Source organism: Hippocampus zosterae, chromosome 21 (assembly GCF_025434085.1).
Source record: "Hippocampus zosterae strain Florida chromosome 21, ASM2543408v3, whole genome shotgun sequence".
NCBI lineage: Eukaryota > Metazoa > Chordata > Actinopteri > Syngnathiformes > Syngnathidae > Hippocampus > Hippocampus zosterae.
In genome coordinates this window covers 7,775,678-7,799,470 of record NC_067471.1, presented here as the reverse complement: position 1 = coordinate 7,799,470, position 23,793 = coordinate 7,775,678, and the positions used below count along the sequence as shown (strand labels likewise).

The window sequence follows — 23,793 nt, the reverse complement described above, 5'->3', positions numbered from 1 at the left end:
CCTTCTGCAACTTTTAACATTAATTCACGTTTTCAGGCCGTTCAAATCTACAAAGGTAAGTCGCCTGCAATTTTAAATGGCACCGTTTGATTTTTATTTTATTTTTTTTCCAGCGTGCTGAGAAGGTAAGTTGCCAGCGTTTTTATTTCCACAATCTAAATGACACCCTGCTCTTACTTTGTTGTAACTGTGCAATTTCTGTTCACAGGCTTGGCATCTTCAAGTGACTGGCCAAATTGACTGTAAAAATGGCTATCTGCGACTTTTTGCGGGGGGGATTTAAACGTGCTTACCAAAACTATTTCACTGTCTTTACAGCCCACCCGTTACGCTGCAGGCCGCTGCCAAGGTGTCCAGCTCAGCCCTGCTCTCGTCACTGGTAAGGGACAAAAACACTCCTGCGCATACAACTCTGAAATCATGTTTTAATTTTTCAGCACATGAAGATGATCTTACAGGAGGCTTCGAGTGATGACGTGATTCAGGTTGGAAACAAAAACAAAAAGTGTGCAATTTTCTTAATTTTTTTCCTTCACACTACCTCATTGCAAACTGCGCTCCCCAGACGTCTTGGAAAAAAGTTGAGAGTCCGGCCTCAAGTTGCTGTTTTGCTCCTGGACAAAACTGAAGGAAGGTAAGTACATCGCAAATGACTATAATTCACTCTTTCTGACATCCTTTTTGTGTGTGCGCAGGTCAAACGGCATCCAGTGCTGATGACGGCAAATGGGGCCGTGTGATGATTTTGAGCACGCTGCAAAGGAAAATGGCTCAAGTGAACATTTTAGAACACATTTTCTCTTTTGCAGCTTCCCTGTAGGCTGCACTGGGACGAATGTCTCTTGGGACCGTCGAAGGTACCATTCTGCCGTTGATCTTTTTCGCCAATGATGCTTCTGTTGGAAAAGGGACTAAAAAATGTGATTGTTTCCTCCTTCACTTGCAACAACAAACGTTTGAGATTTGTTTTTTTTTTTTGACTGTGCAGAGAAGCTTCCAGTTGGTGCCATCGTGGCGTCTGAACCGTGGTCACCAAGACGCTGCACCTGCTGGGCAAAGGGTTTTGAAATTGCAGCTGAAATCTTTCAAGTTGAGGGGAGGATTGCCAAAGTTGGCGCCGTCGACGGCACCCTGCTGGTTGAGAGTCTGGCCTCAAGTTGCTGTTTTGCTGCTGGATAAAACTGGAGGAACGGAAGGACAAATGACTTCAATTTGTCTCGCTGACGTCACTTTTGTGTGTGCGCAGGTGAAACGGCATCTTGACTTCATCCAGAGCTGCCTGAGGAATAAGACGACAGCGAATGAGGCAGTCTGCTGGGTTTGAGCATGCAGCAAAACAAGATGGCTGACGTGACCATTTTTTAACACATTTTCTCTTTTGCAGATTCAGTTGAAAAGGTACATTTCACATCCTGTAATGTCTTTCTGCTCATGTCCACTAGGCGGCGCCAAAGCAGCTGTTGGCACCAGAAAATCTGAATCGGCATCCCCTCCAGGAAGACGGTGGACGGGCTCAAGTACCGTTGATCTTTTTCGCCAGTAATGCTTCTGTCGGAAAATACATTTAAAAAGACTGTTTGTTGTTGCAGGTGGTGGCGCGAACATGACGTCATGATCAACGTTCTGAGATGAGCCAAGATGCTAAAACATTTTTTTTTTTGACTGCTGAGAAGCTTCCAGTTGGTGCCATCGTGGCGTCTGCACTTTGGTCACCAAGACGCTGCGCCTGCTGGGCAAAGAGTTTCGAAATTGCAGCTGAAATCTCAACTTGACCCACATTAAAATTTAACTGAATTAAAAGCTTGGCGGGTCCATTGCGTACCTCCTGTTTGTGTTCAGGCTTGTCCATTCTGAGGCCCTCGGAAGCGGTTGGACATCTCCCTGGCTGTCACAGGATGGGTCAAAAAAGGTTGGACATGAAAAGCAAATTCTTAGTTTGACTGCACATTTCCCACTGAAGGCCTTCAAGATTTCTTACCTCGTCTCCCTCCAGAAATGCGCTGTAAGCCGGTGTCCTTTTTCTTGGGTCCCCTTCAGCAGGCGGCGACTGTCGTCCAACACTTGGCTTGATGCAATCGTCTGGAAGAGGTTCCACAATGGGCAGTAAGTTTTGAATGCTTGACAGTTTTCTTAGTCCTTCTTTGACGCCATATTGTTTGTTGCACAGAAGCTAAACGTCCCATCACTTGGTCAGAGTCCCAGACAACTTGTGACATCACCTTCTGTGCTGGTGAGTTTGATCACATTTCAAATTGCATTTCCTGCACAAGGTGACTCGAGACTAACCAATCTCATTTTTGTCTCAGGTCCACGTGTTGGTCCAGCTCTGCTGTCACAGGCTGACTTCGCCAGGCAACGAAATGTAGAAGGCTACAAAATCCTCCAACTTCGACATTTTCGGTGAGTAATATTTTTAAACACTTTTTTGTATTTTTTTTTTACTAATTTTTTTTGTAATTTTAACGCTAACTTTTTTTTTACTTTAACTTTTTTTTTACTTTAACTTTTTTTTTACTTTAACTTTTTTTTTACTTTAACTTTTTTTTTACTTTAACTTTTTTTTACTTAAAGTAAAAGTAAAAAAAAAGTTAAAGTTTGTCTTTTAACATGTAAAATAAAATGAAAACAAACACACCTCTCGACTTCCTTCATTTAAAAAAGTGGGTAGGATTGGGGGTGTGGCTATGCAAATACGTGGCAATCCGATTGGCTGCCGTGAGTGGGCGGGGCTATGCTAATGAGTATAAATTAGCATAATGGGAGTGGTTATGCAAATATGTTGTAATACACCACTGATTGGTTGAAGTGGGCGTTTGTGGGCGGGGCTATGCAAATAAAATTTCGTGCCCCATTGTGATTGGTTTGCTGGTAATTTGGGGCGGGGCTATGCAAATCGGCGAGCTGGGCGGGGTCTATTCAATTTGCATTGTATGCTCCTGATTGGCTGTGCCAGTGTGGGCGGGGCCACGCAAATAAAACCCCAAAATTTTGGTCAAAGTGGGCGTGGCTATGCAAATTAATTTGCATGCCGTCTTTTGATTGGCTGCTCCAGGCCATTGTGGGCGGGGCTATGCAAATAAATTTGCATGCCGGTGTCTGATTGGGTATGCTAATCAGGTAGGGGTGGGGGCATGCAAATCGATTTGCATATTAAAATTTGGGGCGACTGGGCGTGGCATATGCAAATAAAATTTGCATGCCACAACCTGATTGGTTCCTCCGGACTGGTGTGGGCGGGGTTATGCGGGGGGGGGAATTTGCATGCCGCATTGTGATTGGTTGATTTCTGCAATCTTGGGCGGGGTCTGCAAACAAATTGACATCAAAATTCTGGTCCTGCATGGTAAAGTGCGTGTGGTTACGGACGGCAACCGGAATTGTTGGGGTTTTGTCCTGGAAGACGTTTGGCCTCTGGACCGAGCAGGTTTCCTGGGTTCATGCGCAAACGCCAGAAAGGACAGCTCGCCCTTTTTGGCCTTGAGCATCAATCCAAGAAGTCTGCTCGGACCAGAGGCCAAACGTCTTCCAGGACAAAACCCCAACAACTCCGGTTGCCGTCCATAACAAGGCCGCTTTAATTAAACTCAGTGAGACACAAAACACGCAGACTCTGATTCCTGCCGGACAATATATTGACAAGCACTTTTTAAAAACAATTTCACATCATTTTAGCAACAAAGCTTGACTCGAGTTTAACACCGACACTGGCTGACAGGCAATACATTTAACCCTTGTGCTGCAGTTGATGTCAATCATTTTATTTAATGTGCAATATAAACACAAAATGGATAAATCGCAGTGCTATTTACAATTGTCTTTCACATCATATTATTATTATTATTATTATTATTATTATTCAGCAGCCTGACAGCAGTCAGTAGGAACGAGCATCGGCATCTCTCCTTTTAATTCAACATACAATTTTTAAAAAACTCATAAAAGTATTATTCCTAAATATTTATTTTACTTTCAACCACTTGACATGTTCAGTGGCATCAGCGCTATACATACACGTCGGGGTTTTTTGTTGTATTTTTGCTCTCTATGGACAATAAAAGCGGTACTGTGCCATGACCAAAACAAATATCGATGTCTATATACGTAAAACATGAATTGGAATATTTCATGTCACACAATTTTTATGCTTTGTCATTGATTTAGAGATGACAACACGCAAAAATCTACAAAAAAATTGTCGAAATTGTAACAAAGGTTAAGCCAGCAGCAGAGGACGCCGTGTTGTCTGCTTGACAAGCATGGACTGCACAACACTGACACACGTGGAAGCTGACAACAACATCACTCACTGCTTCTGAACATGCGCTTTGGAGAAAATGTTGTGTCTGTCATTGTAGATCTTAATTTAACATTAACCCAGGAATGCCATTTCAAAACGCAGGTTCAGAAGCGTTGACTGATGCCTGTTCAAATGTCACACAGTCCATGAAACTGAGGCCAAGGTTCACTTAAGTGACATCATAGAGCTCATCAAGCACACCAAATGACGCCCTGGGCTGCTGCTGCTATCTTGTACAGCCTGTCAGCCAGTGTTGTTATGTCTAACGCTGTCGTTTGAAAAGCACAGATGTGCATTTTGGTCATTTTTTAAATGCCAACGTTCAGGCAACCGAACAATGTAAAATAAATCACTAAAATGACCATAATAGTCATTCTGTCTGGCCTTGTGAATACTTAATGAGTACTCATTGAATATTCAAATTTCGATTACGACGTTAGGGATGTATACTTTGACTCCTTATTGCTGCAAAACAACAAAATGGACGTCTCGGTACAGTTTATACGTTTGAAAGAACACGCGAGAGATCATTAAATGTCACATTTTTTGTTTTTACGACGAGCTGACTATTCATTATTTCTTCGAAAAAGCAACTGTAAACCGTCGTTTACAATATAATTAGCCAGGTAGAGTGATCTATTATTGCGTTCAAAACATATTTGTACTCCAAAATTTCTCGCATGATTGATCGTTTTTGACGGTCGAAATAAATTTCCATTCAAAAATCGGATTAGCACTGTATCTCGTTTGATTGTGTAGATGCGCCCAATGTTTTGATCGAATCGAGACAAGCTTAACAGAAGACAATGTTTATTTATTTTTTAAAGAGACACATATTTTTTAGGGAAGCATCCAGTGAAAAGGAGGAAAAGTTAAGCACGCGTTACCTTTGCACAACACGTCGCCACTTTTGCACGCAGACAGCCAGCAGCCGACGCGGAGACAACGTTCCTGGATTAGTGGTCGTCTCCTGCGCATTTAAAAAAAATCCAAAAATGCCTGATTGAGACAGAAAGTCCCTAAACTAACTTCGCTCACGTGTTTGAAGAACACCAAAAATATGAGCAAACAAAACGCCAAGGAAAACAATGACTCGTTTCCGGTTTTGGTCCGCCTTTTACTTCCGGGTCTCAGCTGCGAGAACTTGATAAAAACATTCTGGACCTGGTTAATATGCGTAAGACACTGGCAAAGTTTTAAATAACTCATCCTTAAAAAATAATCATCATAAAAAATATATATATTTTTTAAATTATAATGTCTGCTGTATTTCCGAGCTTGCTCACGCCTTCCGTCGCTCGATCAATATGGCTTCAGGGAACAACGGACCACCTCAATGGCAGTTATGGAGTTTGTGGAAGCAATAGCCACTAATATAGACAACAAAGAATTTACTGTTGGGGTTTTCCTAGATCTAAAAAAAGCTTTTGACACAATAGATCACAGTATATTATTGAAAAAACTAGAAAGATATGGCATTAGAGGTGTAGCTTATAAATGGATAAAAAGTTATTTAGAAAACAGATATCAGTACGTGCAACTCAACAATAAAAAAACAAATCAACTGAAAATCACTCACGGAGTACCTCAGGGGTCAGTGCTTGGTCCAAAACTATTCATCTTATATATAAATGATATCTGCAAGGTCTCAAAACTATTTAAATGTGTCCTATTTGCTGATGATACAACTTTCTACTGTTCTGGAATAAATCTGAAACAGCTCCTGACAACCGTAGAAAACGAATTAAACAAATTAAAAAACTGGTTCGACAGAAATAAATTGTCACTTCACCTGAAAAAATCGAAGTCAATTGTTTTTGGCACAAGACCAATCAAACACCAAGCTAAAATTATGGTAAACTCAATTGAAATAGAAAGAGCGTATGAAACCAAGTTTCTCGGATTAGTAATAGACTCAAAACTATGTTGGAAACCACATATCGATAACGTAAAAAGAAAAATAGCCAAGACCGTAGGGATCCTCTGCAAAACCAAGGAAGTGCTAAATAAGAGATCCTTGTACACATTATACACTTCATTATTATTACCATACATGACCTACTGTGTGGAAATATGGGGAAATGCCTGCAAAACAAACACACTCCCTATTCTCAAACTACAAAAAAAAGCAATTCGAATTATTAATAGGTCAAAATATACGGAACCCACAAATCCACTATTTATTAAATTAAATACGATGAAATTTTATGACCTGGTTGACTTTAAAATCGCCCAATTAATGTACAAAGCACACAATAACCTGCTCTGCCAAAACATTCAGAAGTTTTTTGAAATTCGAGAAAGCAACTATGAATTAAGAGGTACCAACTTATTCAAAAAACTCAAAACAAGAACAAACATCAAGCAAAGAAGTGTATCTAGCAAAGGTGTTAATCTGTGGAACAATCTCGAAACGGACCTAAAAATGAGTAAATCGCTTGCCGAGTTCAAAAACAAATTCAAAAAAATAGTACAAACAACCTACACCAATCAGAGTTAAAATGATAAATACTAAACATTAAATATAATGATAAATCAGAACTAAGTTGATAAATAGAGAAAGGTATTGCAATATCCATTATGAATACAAGAGAAAATTGACACAAGAGTGCCAGGGTGAGGATGTATATAATCTCGATACAAACCAAAAGTTGTGAAAATATCACGGTTAAGGGTAAAGTATGAGCCTTAATGGAGACTTCTTATTACTTTTTCTTTTCTGATTGATATAAAAATGATTTAGTAGATATAAACACATAACGGGGTAGGACTAGATAAGTTTTTTTACTTCATCCTACTCCCTTGAACATAATTACTGTGTTGAATGAAGACTGATTTCTTTCTTTTACTTTTTTAACCTTATTTTCTGTCAAATTATTACTGTATATGTTTTATGTTCAATAAACAAACCAAAACCAAACCTTTACGGAGCCGGGGAGAGGTGAAATCTATGAATACGACAAAAAATTCGTCGGAAATCTCAAATCGTGATGGTCCAGTGGTCTGAAACTTTGCTTTCGGTTCAGGCGACTCGGGTTCGGTCCCCGGGCTCACCTACATGGGTGCATAAATGCAGGTGAGCAGAAAAGGGGACTCGAACACGAGTCCACTGATTCCACAGTATAGTCTTCAACCACTAGACCAACTCGGATTTGGGAATTGACAATTTGGAGGTTATATTTACTCCCCAACTGTCATGTTCAGGTGTAATCTATGAATATGACAAAAAAATCGCCGGAAATCTCGACGTCATGGTCTAGTGGTTTAAAACTTTGCTCTCGGTTCCGGCGACTCGGGTTCGATCCCCGGGCTCACCTACATGGGTGCATAAATGCAGGTGAGTAGAAAAGGGGACACGAACACGAGACGGCTGAATCTAAAGTATAGTCTTTAACCACTAGACCAACTCGCATTTGGGAATTGACAATTTGGAGGTTATACTTATTCGCATTAACAATAGTATTGTGCTCTCCAAAATTGAGAAAGACAGTAAAATACGACGTTCAATGCCGGAAGTCGTCAGAACGGTTGGCCTAATGGTTAGAGACAAACGGTGCGGTCCGGTGAGAGCGAGTTCGAGCCTCACCTCAGGTTCGCCTTTACCGAAATTTTTCTTTCGGGAATTGTTTCTCACAATTATTTTTTTTACTTCTTTGTTAAATAAAGCTTTTTAAAAAAAACAAAAACGTGATGACGTCGTTAGCGAAAACGTATTTAAGCTGCGACTAATTGAACAAGCGGTCTCTTTCCCCTCCAGGCTGACGACCGACTGCACGTCCACATCGCGGCAAGACGACCACAAGGCTTGGCAAGGTGAACGCTTAAACTTTCTTTTTTTGTCTTGTCATTGCTAATTTTTAACAATAATTCACATTTTCAGGTTGTTCAACTCTTCCACGGTAGCTCTCCTGCAAGTTTAAATGGTATTGTGTTCTTTTGAACTAACTCGTTTTGCATTTGTTTTCCTTTACAGCGCGCAGCGAGGGTAAGTTGCTCGCGTTTGACAAACTCAACGTTTGAGCTTTCTTTTTCGTCCTTTTATCGCTAACCTTTTGCAACTTTTAACATTAATTCACGTTTTCAGGCCGTTCAACTCTTCCACGGTAAGTCGCCTGCAATTTGCAACGGCTCGATGGAACTAACTCTCGTTTTGCAATTTTTTTTCTTTATCTTTTCCAGCACGCCGAGAAGGTAAGTTGTCAAATGCTGGCAAATCGAATGTTTTAAGTTTCTTTTTTTACACCCGTCATTGCTCACTTTTTGGAACTTAACATTAATTCGCGTTTTCAGGCTGTTCAACTCTACAAAGGTAAGTCGCCTGCAATTTTAAATGGCACCGTTTGATTTTTATTTTATTTTTTTCCAGCGTGCTGAGAAGGTAAGTTGCCAGCGTTTTTATTTCCACAATCTAAATGACACCCTGCTCTTACCTTGTTGTAACTGTGCAATTTCTGTTCACAGGCTTGGCATCTTCAAGTGACTGGCCAAATTGACTGTAAAAATGGCTATCTGCGACTTTTTGAGGGGGGATTTAAACGTGCTTACCAAAACTATTTCACTGTCTTTACAGCCCACCCGTTACGCTGCAGGCCGCTGCCAAGGTGTCCAGCTCAGCCCTGCTCTCGTCACTGGTAAGAGACAAAAACACTCCTGCGCATACAACTCTGAAATCATGTTTTAATTTTCAGCACATGAAGATGAGCTTACAGGAGGCTTCGAGTGATGACGTGATTCAGGTTGGAACCAAAAACAAAAAGTGTGCAATTTTCTTAATTTTTTTCCTTCACACTACCTCATTGCAAACTGCGCTCCCCCGACATCTTGAAAAAAGCTGAGAGTCCGGCCTCAAGTTGCTGTTTTGCTCCTGGACAAAACTGAAGGAAGGTAAGGACATCGCAAATAACTATAATTCACTCTTTCTGACATCCTTTTTGTGTGTGCGCAGGTCAAACGGCATCCAGTGCTGATGACGGCAAATGGGGCCGTGTGATGATTTTGAGCACGCTGCAAAGCAAAATGGCTCAAGTGAACATTTTAGAACACATTTTCTCTTTTGCAGCTTCCCTGTAGGCTGCACTGGGACGAATGTCTCTTGGGACCGTCGAAGGTACCATTCTGCCGTTGATCTTTTTCGCCAATGATGCTTCTGTAGGAAAAGGGACTAAAAAATGTGATTGTTTCCTCCTTCACTTGCAACAACAAACGTTTGAGATTTGTTTTTTTTTGACTGTGCAGAGTAGCTTCCAGTTGGTGCCATCGTGGCGTCTGCACTTTGGTCACCAAGACGCTGCACCTGCTGGGCAAAGGGTTTCGAAATTGCAGCTGAAATCTTTCAAGTTGAGGGGAGGATTGCCAAAGTTGGCGCCGTCAACGGCACCCTGCTGGTTGAGAGTCTGGCCTCAAGTTGCTGTTTTGCTGCTGGAGGAAGGGAAGGACATCGTAAATGACTTCAATTCGTCTCGCTGACGTCACTTTTGTGTGTGTGTGTGTGTGTGCGCGCAGGTGAAACGGCATCTTGACTTCATCCAGAGCTGACTGAGGAATAAGACGACAGCGAATGAGGCAGTCTGCTGGGTTTGAGCATGCAGCAAAACAAGATGGCTGACGTGACCATTTTTTAACACATTTTCTCTTTTGCAGATTCAGTTGAAAAGGTACATTTCACATCCTGTAATGTCTTTCTGCTCATGTCCACTAGGCGGCGCCAAAGCGGCTGTTGGCTCCAGAAAATCTGAATCGGCATCCCCTCCAGGAAGACGGTGGACGGGCTCAAGTACTGTTGATAGTTTTCGCCAGCGATGCTTCTGTTGGAAAAGACAAATTTTTAAAAACGGATCGTTTGTTGTTGCAGGTGGTGGCGCGAACATGACGTCATGATCAACGTTCTGAGATGAGCCAAGATGCTAACATTTATTTTTTTTTTGACTGCTGAGAAGCTTCCAGTTGGTGCCATCGTGGCGTCTGCACTTTGGTCACCAAGACGCTGCGCCTGCTGGGCAAAGAGTTTCGAAATTGCAGCTGAAATCTCAAGTTGACCCACATTAAAATTTAACTGAATTAAAAGCTTGACTGGTCCATTGCGTACCTCCTGTTTGTGTTCAGGCTTGTCCAGTCTGAGGCCCTCGGAAGCGGTTGGACATCTCCCTGGCTGTCACAGGATGGGTCAAAAAAGGTTGGACATGAAAAGCAAATTCTTAGTTTGACTGCACATTTCCCACTGAAGGCCTTCAAGATTTCTTACCTCGTCTCCCTCCAGAAATGCGCTGTAAGCCGGTGTCCTTTTTCTTGGGTCCCCTTCAGCAGGCGGCGACTGTCGTCCAACACTTGGCTTGATGCAATCGGCTGGAAGAGGTTCCACAATGGGCAGTAAGTTTTGAATGCTTGACAGTTTTCTTAGTCCTTCTTTGACGCCATATTGTTTGTTGCACAAGAGCTGAACGTGCGAGCACTTGGTCAGTCCCGGACAACTTGTGTGGCATCACCTTCTGTGCTGGTGAGTTTGATCACATTTCAAATTGCATTTCCTGCACAAGGTCACTCGAGACTCGCCAATCTCATTTTTGTCTCAGGTCCACGTGTTGGTCCAGCGCTGCTGTCACACAGGCCGACTTCGCCAGGCAACGAAAAGTAGAAGGCTGCAAAGTCATCCAACTTCGCCATTTTCGGTGAGTAATATTTTTAAACACTTTTTTGTAATTTTAACGCTAACTTTTTTTTACTTTAACTTTTTTTTACTTTAACTTTTTTTTACTTTAACTTTTTTTTACTTTAACTTTTTTTTACTTTAACTTTCAACATGTAAAATAAAACAAACAAACAAACACCTCTCGGCTCCCTTCATTAATAAAAGTGGGTAGGATTGGGGGTGTGGCTATGCAAATACTGGGCAATCCGATTGGCTGCTGTGAGTGGGCGGGGCTATGCTAATGAGTATAAATTAGCATAACGGGCGTGGTTATGCAAAGCCTGTGGGTGGGTGGAGTTATGCAAATATGTTGTAATACAGCACTGATTGGTTGAAGTGGGCGTTTGTGGGCGGGGCTATGCAAATAAAATTTCGTGCCCCGTTGTGATTGGTTGGCTGGTAATTTGGGGCGGGGCTATGCAAATCGGCGAGCTGGGCGGAGTCTATGCAAATAAAATTTACATGCCACCATCTGATTGGCCGGACCCGGTTAATGTAGGCGGGGTCATGCAAATTATATTTGCATAGTACACTCCTGATTGGCTGGTGCCAGTGTGGGCGGGGCCACGCAAATAAAACCCCAAAATTTTGGTCAAAATGGGCGTGGCTATGCAAATTAATTTGCATGCCGTCTTTTGATTGGCTGCTCCAGGCCATTGTAGGCGCGGCTATGCAAATAAATTTGCATGCCGGTGTCTGATTGGGTATGCTAATCAGGTAGGGGTGGGGGCATGCAAATCGATTTGCATATTAAAATTTGGGGCGACTGGGCGTGGCATATGCAAATAAAATTTGCATGCCACAACCTGATTGGTTCCTCCGGACTTGTGTGGGCGGGGTTATGCGGGGGAAAATTTGCATGCCGCATTGTGATTGGTTGATTTCTGCAATCTTGGGCGGGGTCTGCAAACAAATTGACATAAAAATTCTGGTCCTGCATGGTAAAGTGCGTGTGGTTACGGACGGCAACCGGAATTGTTGGGGTTTTGTCCTGGAAGACGTTTGGCCTCTGGACCGAGCAGGTTTCCTGGGTTCATGCGCAAACGCCAGAAAGGACAGCTCGCCCTTTTTGGCCTTGAGCATCAATCCAAGAAGTCTGCTCGGACCAGAGGCCAAACGTCTTCCAGGACAAAACCCCAACAACTCCGGTTGCCGTCCATTACAAGGCCGCTTTAATTAAACTCGGTGAGACACAAAACACGCAGACTCTGATTCCATCTGGACAATATATTGACAAGCACTTTTTAAAAACAATTTCACATCATTTTAGCAACAAAGCTTGACTCAAGTTTAACACCGACACTGGCTGACAGGCAATACATTTAACCCTTGTGCTGCAGTTGATGTCAATAATTTTATATAATGTGCAATATAAACACAAAATGGATAAATCGCAGTGCTATTTACAATTGTCTTTCACATCATATTATTACTATAATTATTTTTAGTCAGCAGCCTGACAGCAGTCAGTAGGAACGAGCGTCGGCATCTCTCCTTTTAATTCAACATACAATTTTTAAAAAACTCATAAAAGTATTATTCCTAAATATTTATTTTACTTTCAACCACTTGACATGTTCAGTGGCATCAGCGCTATACATACACGTCGGGGTTTTTTGTTGTATTTTTGCTCTCTATGGACAATAAAAGCGGTACTGTGCCATGACCAAAACAAATACCGATGTCTATATACGTAAAACATGAATTGGAATATTTCATGTCACACAATTTTTATGCTTTGTCATTGATTTAGAGATGACAACACGCAAAAATCTACAAAAAAATTGTCGAAATTGTAACAAAGGTTAAGCCAGCAGCAGAGGACGCCGTGTTCTGCTTGACGAAGCATGGACTGCACAACACTGACACACGTGGAAGCTGACAACAACATCACTCACTGCTTCTGAACATGCGCTTTGGAGAAAATGTTGTGTCTGTCATTGTAGATCTTAATTTAACATTAACCCAGGAATGCCATTTCAAAGCGCAGGTTCAGAAGCGTTGACTGATGCCTGTTCAAATGTCACACAGTCCATGAAACTGAGGCCAAGGTTCACTCAAGTGACATCATACAGCTCCTCAAGCACACAAAAGGACGCCCTGTGCTGCTGCTGCTGCTGCTGCTGCTATCTTGTACAGCCTGTCAGCCAGTGTTGTTATGTCTAACGCTGTCGTTTGAAAAGCACAGATGTGCATTTTGGTCATTTTTTAAATGCCAACGTTCAGGCAACCGAACAATGTAAAATAAATCACTAAAATGACCATAATAGTCATTCTGTCTGGCCTTGTGAATACTTAATGAGTACTCATTGAATATTCAAATTTCGATTACGACGTTAGGGATGTATACTTTGACTCCTTATTGCTGCAAAACAACAAAATGGACGTCTCGGTACAGTTTATACGTTTGAAAGAACACGCGAGAGATCATTAAATGTCACATTTTTTGTTTTTACGACGAGCTGACTATTCATTATTTCTTCGAAAAAGCAACTGTAAACCGTCGTTTACAATATAATTAGCCAGGTAGAGTGATCTATTATTGCGTTCAAAACATATTTGTACTCCAAAATTTCTCGCATGATTGATCGTTTTTGACGGTCGAAATAAATTTCCATTCAAAAATCGGATTAGCACTGTATCTCGTTTGATTGTGTAGATGCGCCCAATGTTTTGATCGAATCGAGACAAGCTTAACAGAAGACAATGTTTATTTATTTTTTAAAGAGACACATATTTTTTAGGGAAGCATCCAGTGAAAAGGAGGAAAAGTTAAGCACGCGTTACCTTTGCACAACACGTCGCCACTTTTGCACGCAGACAGCCAGCAGCCGACGCGGAGACAACGTTCCTGGATTAGTGGTCGTCTCCTGCGCATTTAAAAAAAATCCAAAAATGCCTGATTGAGACAGAAAGTCCCTAAACTAACTTCGCTCACGTGTTTGAAGAACACCAAAAATATGAGCAAACAAAACGCCAAGGAAAACAATGACTCGTTTCCGGTTTTGGTCCGCCTTTTACTTCCGGGTCTCAGCTGCGAGAACTTGATAAAAACATTCTGGACCTGGTTAATATGCGTAAGACACTGGCAAAGTTTTAAATAACTCATCCTTAAAAAATAATCATCATAAAAAATATATATATTTTTTAAATTATAATGTCTGCTGTATTTCCGAGCTTGCTCACGCCTTCCGTCGCTCGATCAATATGGCTTCAGGGAACAACGGACCACCTCAATGGCAGTTATGGAGTTTGTGGAAGCAATAGCCACTAATATAGACAACAAAGAATTTACTGTTGGGGTTTTCCTAGATCTAAAAAAAGCTTTTGACACAATAGATCACAGTATATTATTGAAAAAACTAGAAAGATATGGCATTAGAGGTGTAGCTTATAAATGGATAAAAAGTTATTTAGAAAACAGATATCAGTACGTGCAACTCAACAATAAAAAAACAAATCAACTGAAAATCACTCACGGAGTACCTCAGGGGTCAGTGCTTGGTCCAAAACTATTCATCTTATATATAAATGATATCTGCAAGGTCTCAAAACTATTTAAATGTGTCCTATTTGCTGATGATACAACTTTCTACTGTTCTGGAATAAATCTGAAACAGCTCCTGACAACCGTAGAAAACGAATTAAACAAATTAAAAAACTGGTTCGACAGAAATAAATTGTCACTTCACCTGAAAAAATCGAAGTCAATTGTTTTTGGCACAAGACCAATCAAACACCAAGCTAAAATTATGGTAAACTCAATTGAAATAGAAAGAGCGTATGAAACCAAGTTTCTCGGATTAGTAATAGACTCAAAACTATGTTGGAAACCACATATCGATAACGTAAAAAGAAAAATAGCCAAGACCGTAGGGATCCTCTGCAAAACCAAGGAAGTGCTAAATAAGAGATCCTTGTACACATTATACACTTCATTATTATTACCATACATGACCTACTGTGTGGAAATATGGGGAAATGCCTGCAAAACAAACACACTCCCTATTCTCAAACTACAAAAAAAAGCAATTCGAATTATTAATAGGTCAAAATATACGGAACCCACAAATCCACTATTTATTAAATTAAATACGATGAAATTTTATGACCTGGTTGACTTTAAAATCGCCCAATTAATGTACAAAGCACACAATAACCTGCTCTGCCAAAACATTCAGAAGTTTTTTGAAATTCGAGAAAGCAACTATGAATTAAGAGGTACCAACTTATTCAAAAAACTCAAAACAAGAACAAACATCAAGCAAAGAAGTGTATCTAGCAAAGGTGTTAATCTGTGGAACAATCTCGAAACGGACCTAAAAATGAGTAAATCGCTTGCCGAGTTCAAAAACAAATTCAAAAAAATAGTACAAACAACCTACACCAATCAGAGTTAAAATGATAAATACTAAACATTAAATATAATGATAAATCAGAACTAAGTTGATAAATAGAGAAAGGTATTGCAATATCCATTATGAATACAAGAGAAAATTGACACAAGAGTGCCAGGGTGAGGATGTATATAATCTCGATACAAACCAAAAGTTGTGAAAATATCACGGTTAAGGGTAAAGTATGAGCCTTAATGGAGACTTCTTATTACTTTTTCTTTTCTGATTGATATAAAAATGATTTAGTAGATATAAACACATAACGGGGTAGGACTAGATAAGTTTTTTTACTTCATCCTACTCCCTTGAACATAATTACTGTGTTGAATGAAGACTGATTTCTTTCTTTTACTTTTTTAACCTTATTTTCTGTCAAATTATTACTGTATATGTTTTATGTTCAATAAACAAACCAAAACCAAACCTTTACGGAGCCGGGGAGAGGTGAAATCTATGAATACGACAAAAAATTCGTCGGAAATCTCAAATCGTGATGGTCCAGTGGTCTGAAACTTTGCTTTCGGTTCAGGCGACTCGGGTTCGGTCCCCGGGCTCACCTACATGGGTGCATAAATGCAGGTGAGCAGAAAAGGGGACTCGAACACGAGTCCACTGATTCCACAGTATAGTCTTCAACCACTAGACCAACTCGGATTTGGGAATTGACAATTTGGAGGTTATATTTACTCCCCAACTGTCATGTTCAGGTGTAATCTATGAATATGACAAAAAAATCGCCGGAAATCTCGACGTCATGGTCTAGTGGTTTAAAACTTTGCTCTCGGTTCCGGCGACTCGGGTTCGATCCCCGGGCTCACCTACATGGGTGCATAAATGCAGGTGAGTAGAAAAGGGGACACGAACACGAGACGGCTGAATCTAAAGTATAGTCTTTAACCACTAGACCAACTCGCATTTGGGAATTGACAATTTGGAGGTTATACTTATTCGCATTAACAATAGTATTGTGCTCTCCAAAATTGAGAAAGACAGTAAAATACGACGTTCAATGCCGGAAGTCGTCAGAACGGTTGGCCTAATGGTTAGAGACAAACGGTGCGGTCCGGTGAGAGCGAGTTCGAGCCTCACCTCAGGTTCGCCTTTACCGAAATTTTTCTTTCGGGAATTGTTTCTCACAATTATTTTTTTTACTTCTTTGTTAAATAAAGCTTTTTAAAAAAAACAAAAACGTGATGACGTCGTTAGCGAAAACGTATTTAAGCTGCGACTAATTGAACAAGCGGTCTCTTTCCCCTCCAGGCTGACGACCGACTGCACGTCCACATCGCGGCAAGACGACCACAAGGCTTGGCAAGGTGAACGCTTAAACTTTCTTTTTTTGTCTTGTCATTGCTAATTTTTAACAATAATTCACATTTTCAGGTTGTTCAACTCTTCCACGGTAGCTCTCCTGCAAGTTTAAATGGTATTGTGTTCTTTTGAACTAACTCGTTTTGCATTTGTTTTCCTTTACAGCGCGCAGCGAGGGTAAGTTGCTCGCGTTTGACAAACTCAACGTTTGAGCTTTCTTTTTCGTCCTTTTATCGCTAACCTTTTGCAACTTTTAACATTAATTCACGTTTTCAGGCCGTTCAACTCTTCCACGGTAAGTCGCCTGCAATTTGCAACGGCTCGATGGAACTAACTCTCGTTTTGCAATTTTTTTTCTTTATCTTTTCCAGCACGCCGAGAAGGTAAGTTGTCAAATGCTGGCAAATCGAATGTTTTAAGTTTCTTTTTTTACACCCGTCATTGCTCACTTTTTGGAACTTAACATTAATTCGCGTTTTCAGGCTGTTCAACTCTACAAAGGTAAGTCGCCTGCAATTTTAAATGGCACCGTTTGATTTTTATTTTATTTTTTTCCAGCGTGCTGAGAAGGTAAGTTGCCAGCGTTTTTATTTCCACAATCTAAATGACACCCTGCTCTTACCTTGTTGTAACTGTGCAATTTCTGTTCACAGGCTTGGCATCTTCAAGTGACTGGCCAAATTGACTGTAAAAATGGCTATCTGCGACTTTTTGAGGGGGGATTTAAACGTGCTTACCAAAACTATTTCACTGTCTTTACAGCCCACCCGTTACGCTGCAGGCCGCTGCCAAGGTGTCCAGCTCAGCCCTGCTCTCGTCACTGGTAAGAGACAAAAACACTCCTGCGCATACAACTCTGAAATCATGTTTTAATTTTCAGCACATGAAGATGAGCTTACAGGAGGCTTCGAGTGATGACGTGATTCAGGTTGGAACCAAAAACAAAAAGTGTGCAATTTTCTTAATTTTTTTCCTTCACACTACCTCATTGCAAACTGCGCTCCCCCGACATCTTGAAAAAAGCTGAGAGTCCGGCCTCAAGTTGCTGTTTTGCTCCTGGACAAAACTGAAGGAAGGTAAGGACATCGCAAATAACTATAATTCACTCTTTCTGACATCCTTTTTGTGTGTGCGCAGGTCAAACGGCATCCAGTGCTGATGACGGCAAATGGGGCCGTGTGATGATTTTGAGCACGCTGCAAAGCAAAATGGCTCAAGTGAACATTTTAGAACACATTTTCTCTTTTGCAGCTTCCCTGTAGGCTGCACTGGGACGAATGTCTCTTGGGACCGTCGAAGGTACCATTCTGCCGTTGATCTTTTTCGCCAATGATGCTTCTGTAGGAAAAGGGACTAAAAAATGTGATTGTTTCCTCCTTCACTTGCAACAACAAACGTTTGAGATTTGTTTTTTTTTGACTGTGCAGAGTAGCTTCCAGTTGGTGCCATCGTGGCGTCTGCACTTTGGTCACCAAGACGCTGCACCTGCTGGGCAAAGGGTTTCGAAATTGCAGCTGAAATCTTTCAAGTTGAGGGGAGGATTGCCAAAGTTGGCGCCGTCAACGGCACCCTGCTGGTTGAGAGTCTGGCCTCAAGTTGCTGTTTTGCTGCTGGAGGAAGGGAAGGACATCGTAAATGACTTCAATTCGTCTCGCTGACGTCACTTTTGTGTGTGTGTGTGTGTGTGCGCGCAGGTGAAACGGCATCTTGACTTCATCCAGAGCTGACTGAGGAATAAGACGACAGCGAATGAGGCAGTCTGCTGGGTTTGAGCATGCAGCAAAACAAGATGGCTGACGTGACCATTTTTTAACACATTTTCTCTTTTGCAGATTCAGTTGAAAAGGTACATTTCACATCCTGTAATGTCTTTCTGCTCATGTCCACTAGGCGGCGCCAAAGCGGCTGTTGGCTCCAGAAAATCTGAATCGGCATCCCCTCCAGGAAGACGGTGGACGGGCTCAAGTACTGTTGATAGTTTTCGCCAGCGATGCTTCTGTTGGAAAAGACAAATTTTTAAAAACGGATCGTTTGTTGTTGCAGGTGGTGGCGCGAACATGACGTCATGATCAACGTTCTGAGATGAGCCAAGATGCTAACATTTATTTTTTTTTTGACTGCTGAGAAGCTTCCAGTTGGTGCCATCGTGGCGTCTGCACTTTGGTCACCAAGACGCTGCGCCTGCTGGGCAAAGAGTTTCGAAATTGCAGCTGAAATCTCAAGTTGACCCACATTAAAATTTAACTGAATTAAAAGCTTGACTGGTCCATTGCGTACCTCCTGTTTGTGTTCAGGCTTGTCCAGTCTGAGGCCCTCGGAAGCGGTTGGACATCTCCCTGGCTGTCACAGGATGGGTCAAAAAAGGTTGGACATGAAAAGCAAATTCTTAGTTTGACTGCACATTTCCCACTGAAGGCCTTCAAGATTTCTTACCTCGTCTCCCTCCAGAAATGCGCTGTAAGCCGGTGTCCTTTTTCTTGGGTCCCCTTCAGCAGGCGGCGACTGTCGTCCAACACTTGGCTTGATGCAATCGGCTGGAAGAGGTTCCACAATGGGCAGTAAGTTTTGAATGCTTGACAGTTTTCTTAGTCCTTCTTTGACGCCATATTGTTTGTTGCACAAGAGCTGAACGTGCGAGCACTTGGTCAGTCCCGGACAACTTGTGTGGCATCACCTTCTGTGCTGGTGAGTTTGATCACATTTCAAATTGCATTTCCTGCACAAGGTCACTCGAGACTCGCCAATCTCATTTTTGTCTCAGGTCCACGTGTTGGTCCAGCGCTGCTGTCACACAGGCCGACTTCGCCAGGCAACGAAAAGTAGAAGGCTGCAAAGTCATCCAACTTCGCCATTTTCGGTGAGTAATATTTTTAAACACTTTTTTGTAATTTTAACGCTAACTTTTTTTTACTTTAACTTTTTTTTACTTTAACTTTTTTTTACTTTAACTTTTTTTTACTTTAACTTTTTTTTACTTTAACTTTTTTTTACTTTAACTTTTTTTTACTTTAACTTTTTTTTACTTTAACTTTTTTTTACTTTAACTTTTTTTTACTTTAACTTTTTTTTACTTTAACTTTTTTTTACTTTAACTTTTTTTTACTTTAACTTTTTTTTACTTTAACTTTTTTTTACTTTAACTTTCAACATGTAAAATAAAACAAACAAACAAACACCTCTCGGCTCCCTTCATTAATAAAAGTGGGTAGGATTGGGGGTGTGGCTATGCAAATACTGGGCAATCCGATTGGCTGCTGTGAGTGGGCGGGGCTATGCTAATGAGTATAAATTAGCATAACGGGCGTGGTTATGCAAAGCCTGTGGGTGGGTGGAGTTATGCAAATATGTTGTAATACAGCACTGATTGGTTGAAGTGGGCGTTTGTGGGCGGGGCTATGCAAATAAAATTTCGTGCCCCGTTGTGATTGGTTGGCTGGTAATTTGGGGCGGGGCTATGCAAATCGGCGAGCTGGGCGGAGTCTATGCAAATAAAATTTACATGCCACCATCTGATTGGCCGGACCCGGTTAATGTAGGCGGGGTCATGCAAATTATATTTGCATAGTACACTCCTGATTGGCTGGTGCCAGTGTGGGCGGGGCCACGCAAATAAAACCCCAAAATTTTGGTCAAAATGGGCGTGGCTATGCAAATTAATTTGCATGCCGTCTTTTGATTGGCTGCTCCAGGCCATTGTAGGCGCGGCTATGCAAATAAATTTGCATGCCGGTGTCTGATTGGGTATGCTAATCAGGTAGGGGTGGGGGCATGCAAATCGATTTGCATATTAAAATTTGGGGCGACTGGGCGTGGCATATGCAAATAAAATTTGCATGCCACAACCTGATTGGTTCCTCCGGACTTGTGTGGGCGGGGTTATGCGGGGGAAAATTTGCATGCCGCATTGTGATTGGTTGATTTCTGCAATCTTGGGCGGGGTCTGCAAACAAATTGACATAAAAATTCTGGTCCTGCATGGTAAAGTGCGTGTGGTTACGGACGGCAACCGGAATTGTTGGGGTTTTGTCCTGGAAGACGTTTGGCCTCTGGACCGAGCAGGTTTCCTGGGTTCATGCGCAAACGCCAGAAAGGACAGCTCGCCCTTTTTGGCCTTGAGCATCAATCCAAGAAGTCTGCTCGGACCAGAGGCCAAACGTCTTCCAGGACAAAACCCCAACAACTCCGGTTGCCGTCCATTACAAGGCCGCTTTAATTAAACTCGGTGAGACACAAAACACGCAGACTCTGATTCCATCTGGACAATATATTGACAAGCACTTTTTAAAAACAATTTCACATCATTTTAGCAACAAAGCTTGACTCAAGTTTAACACCGACACTGGCTGACAGGCAATACATTTAACCCTTGTGCTGCAGTTGATGTCAATAATTTTATATAATGTGCAATATAAACACAAAATGGATAAATCGCAGTGCTATTTACAATTGTCTTTCACATCATATTATTACTATAATTATTTTTAGTCAGCAGCCTGACAGCAGTCAGTAGGAACGAGCGTCGGCATCTCTCCTTTTAATTCAACATACAATTTTTAAAAAACTCATAAAAGTATTATTCCTAAATATTTATTTTACTTTCAACCACTTGACATGTTCAGTGGCATCAGCGCTATACATACACGTCGGGGTTTTTTGTTGTATTTTTGCTCTCTATGGACAATAAAAGCGGTACTGTGCCATGACCAAAACAAATACCGATGTCTATATACGTAAAACATGAATTGGAATATTTCATGTCACACAATTTTTATGCTTTGTCATTGATTTAGAGATGACAACACGCAAAAATCTACAAAAAAATTGTCGAAATTGTAACAAAGGTTAAGCCAGCAGCAGAGGACGCCGTGTTCTGCTTGACGAAGCATGGACTGCACAACACTGACACACGTGGAAGCTGACAACAACATCACTCACTGCTTCTGAACATGCGCTTTGGAGAAAATGTTGTGTCTGTCATTGTAGATCTTAATTTAACATTAACCCAGGAATGCCATTTCAAAGCGCAGGTTCAGAAGCGTTGACTGATGCCTGTTCAAATGTCACACAGTCCATGAAACTGAGGCCAAGGTTCACTCAAGTGACATCATACAGCTCCTCAAGCACACAAAAGGACGCCCTGTGCTGCTGCTGCTGCTGCTGCTGCTATCTTGTACAGCCTGTCAGCCAGTGTTGTTATGTCTAACACTGTCGTTTGAAAAGCACAGATGTGCATTTTGGTCATTTTTTAAATGCCGACGTTCAGGCAACCGAACAATGTAAAATAAATCACTAAAATGACCAAAATAGTCATTCTGTCTGGCCTTGTGAATACTTAATGAGTACTCATTGAATATTCAAATTTCGATTACGACGTTAGGGATGTATACTTTGACTCCTTATTGCTGCAAAACAACAAAATGGACGTCTCGGTACAGTTTATACGTTTGAAAGAACACGCGAGAGACAATTAAATGTCACATTTTTTGTTTTTACGACGAGCTGACTATTCATTATTTCTTCGAAAATGCAACTGTAAACCGTCGTTTACAATATAATTAGCCAGTTAGAGTGATCTATTATTGCGTTCAATACATATTTGTACTCCAAGATTTCTCGCATGATTGATCGTTTTTGACGGTCGAAATAAATTTCCATTCAAAAAATGGGATTAGCATGATATCTCGTTTGATTGTGTAGACGCGCCCAATGTTTTGATCGAATTGAGACAAGCTTAACAGAAGACAAAGTTTGTTTATTTTTTAAAGAGACAAATATTTTTTTAGGGAAGCATCCAGTGAAAAGGAGGAAAAGTTAAGCACGCGTTACCTTTGCACAACACGTCGCCACTTTTGCACGCAGACAGCCAGCAGCCGACGCGGAGACAACGTTCCTGGACAGTGGTCGTCTCCTGCACATTTAAAAAAAAATCCAAAAATGCCTGATTGAGACCGAAAGTCCCTAAACTAACTTCGCTCGCGTGTTTGAAGAACACCAAAAATATGAGCAAACACAACGCCAAGGAAAACAATGACTCGTTTCCGGTTTTGGTCCGCCTTTTACTTCCGGGTCTCAGCTGCGAGAACTTGATAAAAACATTCTGGACCTGGCTAATATGCGTAAGACACAGGAAAAGTTTCAAATGACTCATCCTTAAAAAATAATAGCCATAAAAAATATTTTTTTTATTATAATGTCTGCTGTATTTCCGTGCTTTCGTCCTTCCGTCGCTCGATCAACACAACCTTTACGGAGCGGCGGAGAGACAGCCTCCGGGGATGTCGAGGAAAAGCAGCTCCATCTGTCCGATGGTGGTGGCCCTGATGGTGGCAGATGACAAAGTGCAGGGGGGCCACCACGTCGCTTTCCAAAGGGGAAAGGAGATGCTCGCCAATGGCTTATTTCGACCCAAAACAATCATCAGACATTATTTTCTGTCGAGAGACTAAAATTAGGTGAATGATGAACTGCTTCTCATCAAAAAACAATTCATTTTTTTGCACTTCCAACACAGACGTGCCCAACCCAAACCCTTCAACATATTGTAAATGGATTTGAGAAACAACTCCCAAAAATGCAAGCATAAAATTTCCCTTTTATAAGAACAGTAAAAAATAAAGATTGCTTTAAAAAAATAATTGAAGTAATGCTGGGTCTTACTTGGAGAAGACCTTGGGCACCCCCTCCGATTGGCAGTCGACGGTGTGTGGAAGAACCACGAGAAGGACTGTCAGAGGATGGCGCCCAGGAAGAACTTGCCAATAGCCACCTTCTCCTGGACCGACACCACGAAAGACATGTTGGGTCGGCCAGAGGAAAAATAGGCAACCTCAGGAGCGGACGGGCGCCGACACAATTTTTCAGCAGGTCGCAGAAGCATCACAAGAAGCAAAAGTCAAGCGCGTGCGTGGGCGCCACCTAGCAGGTGCGTCCAGATATTGCCCGTCTCGGTGTGGATCCGGAAGTTGCTCCTTAAGCAGGCATGTGACCGTGCAGCAGGAAGTCGTCCTTCAGCCAATCGGGGGAGCACGTCGGGGGGTGACGCGCTACCGGCCCTCCCACACGTTGGGGAGGGAACGTGAACCCGGAAGGTGACGCAGAGGTTG

At 41.7% G+C, this 23,793-nt stretch overlaps 1 protein-coding gene across 1 annotated transcript; it reads right to left on the bottom strand.

Moving 5' to 3' along the window:
* Positions 1-411: 411 nt before the first annotated feature.
* Positions 412-23,486, bottom strand: LOC127594098 (uncharacterized). The gene is made up of 9 exons (XM_052056030.1): positions 23,447-23,486; positions 22,933-23,084; positions 22,517-22,598; positions 10,539-10,639; positions 10,383-10,445; positions 10,206-10,289; positions 1,403-1,548; positions 1,247-1,279; positions 412-695 (listed from the first exon to the last, which is right to left on the bottom strand). Exons 1-9 carry the CDS (start codon positions 23,484-23,486, stop codon positions 596-598), a joined length of 801 nt encoding a protein of 266 aa, XP_051911990.1. The 3' UTR covers positions 412-595.
* Between the last annotated feature and the right edge of the window lie 307 nt (positions 23,487-23,793).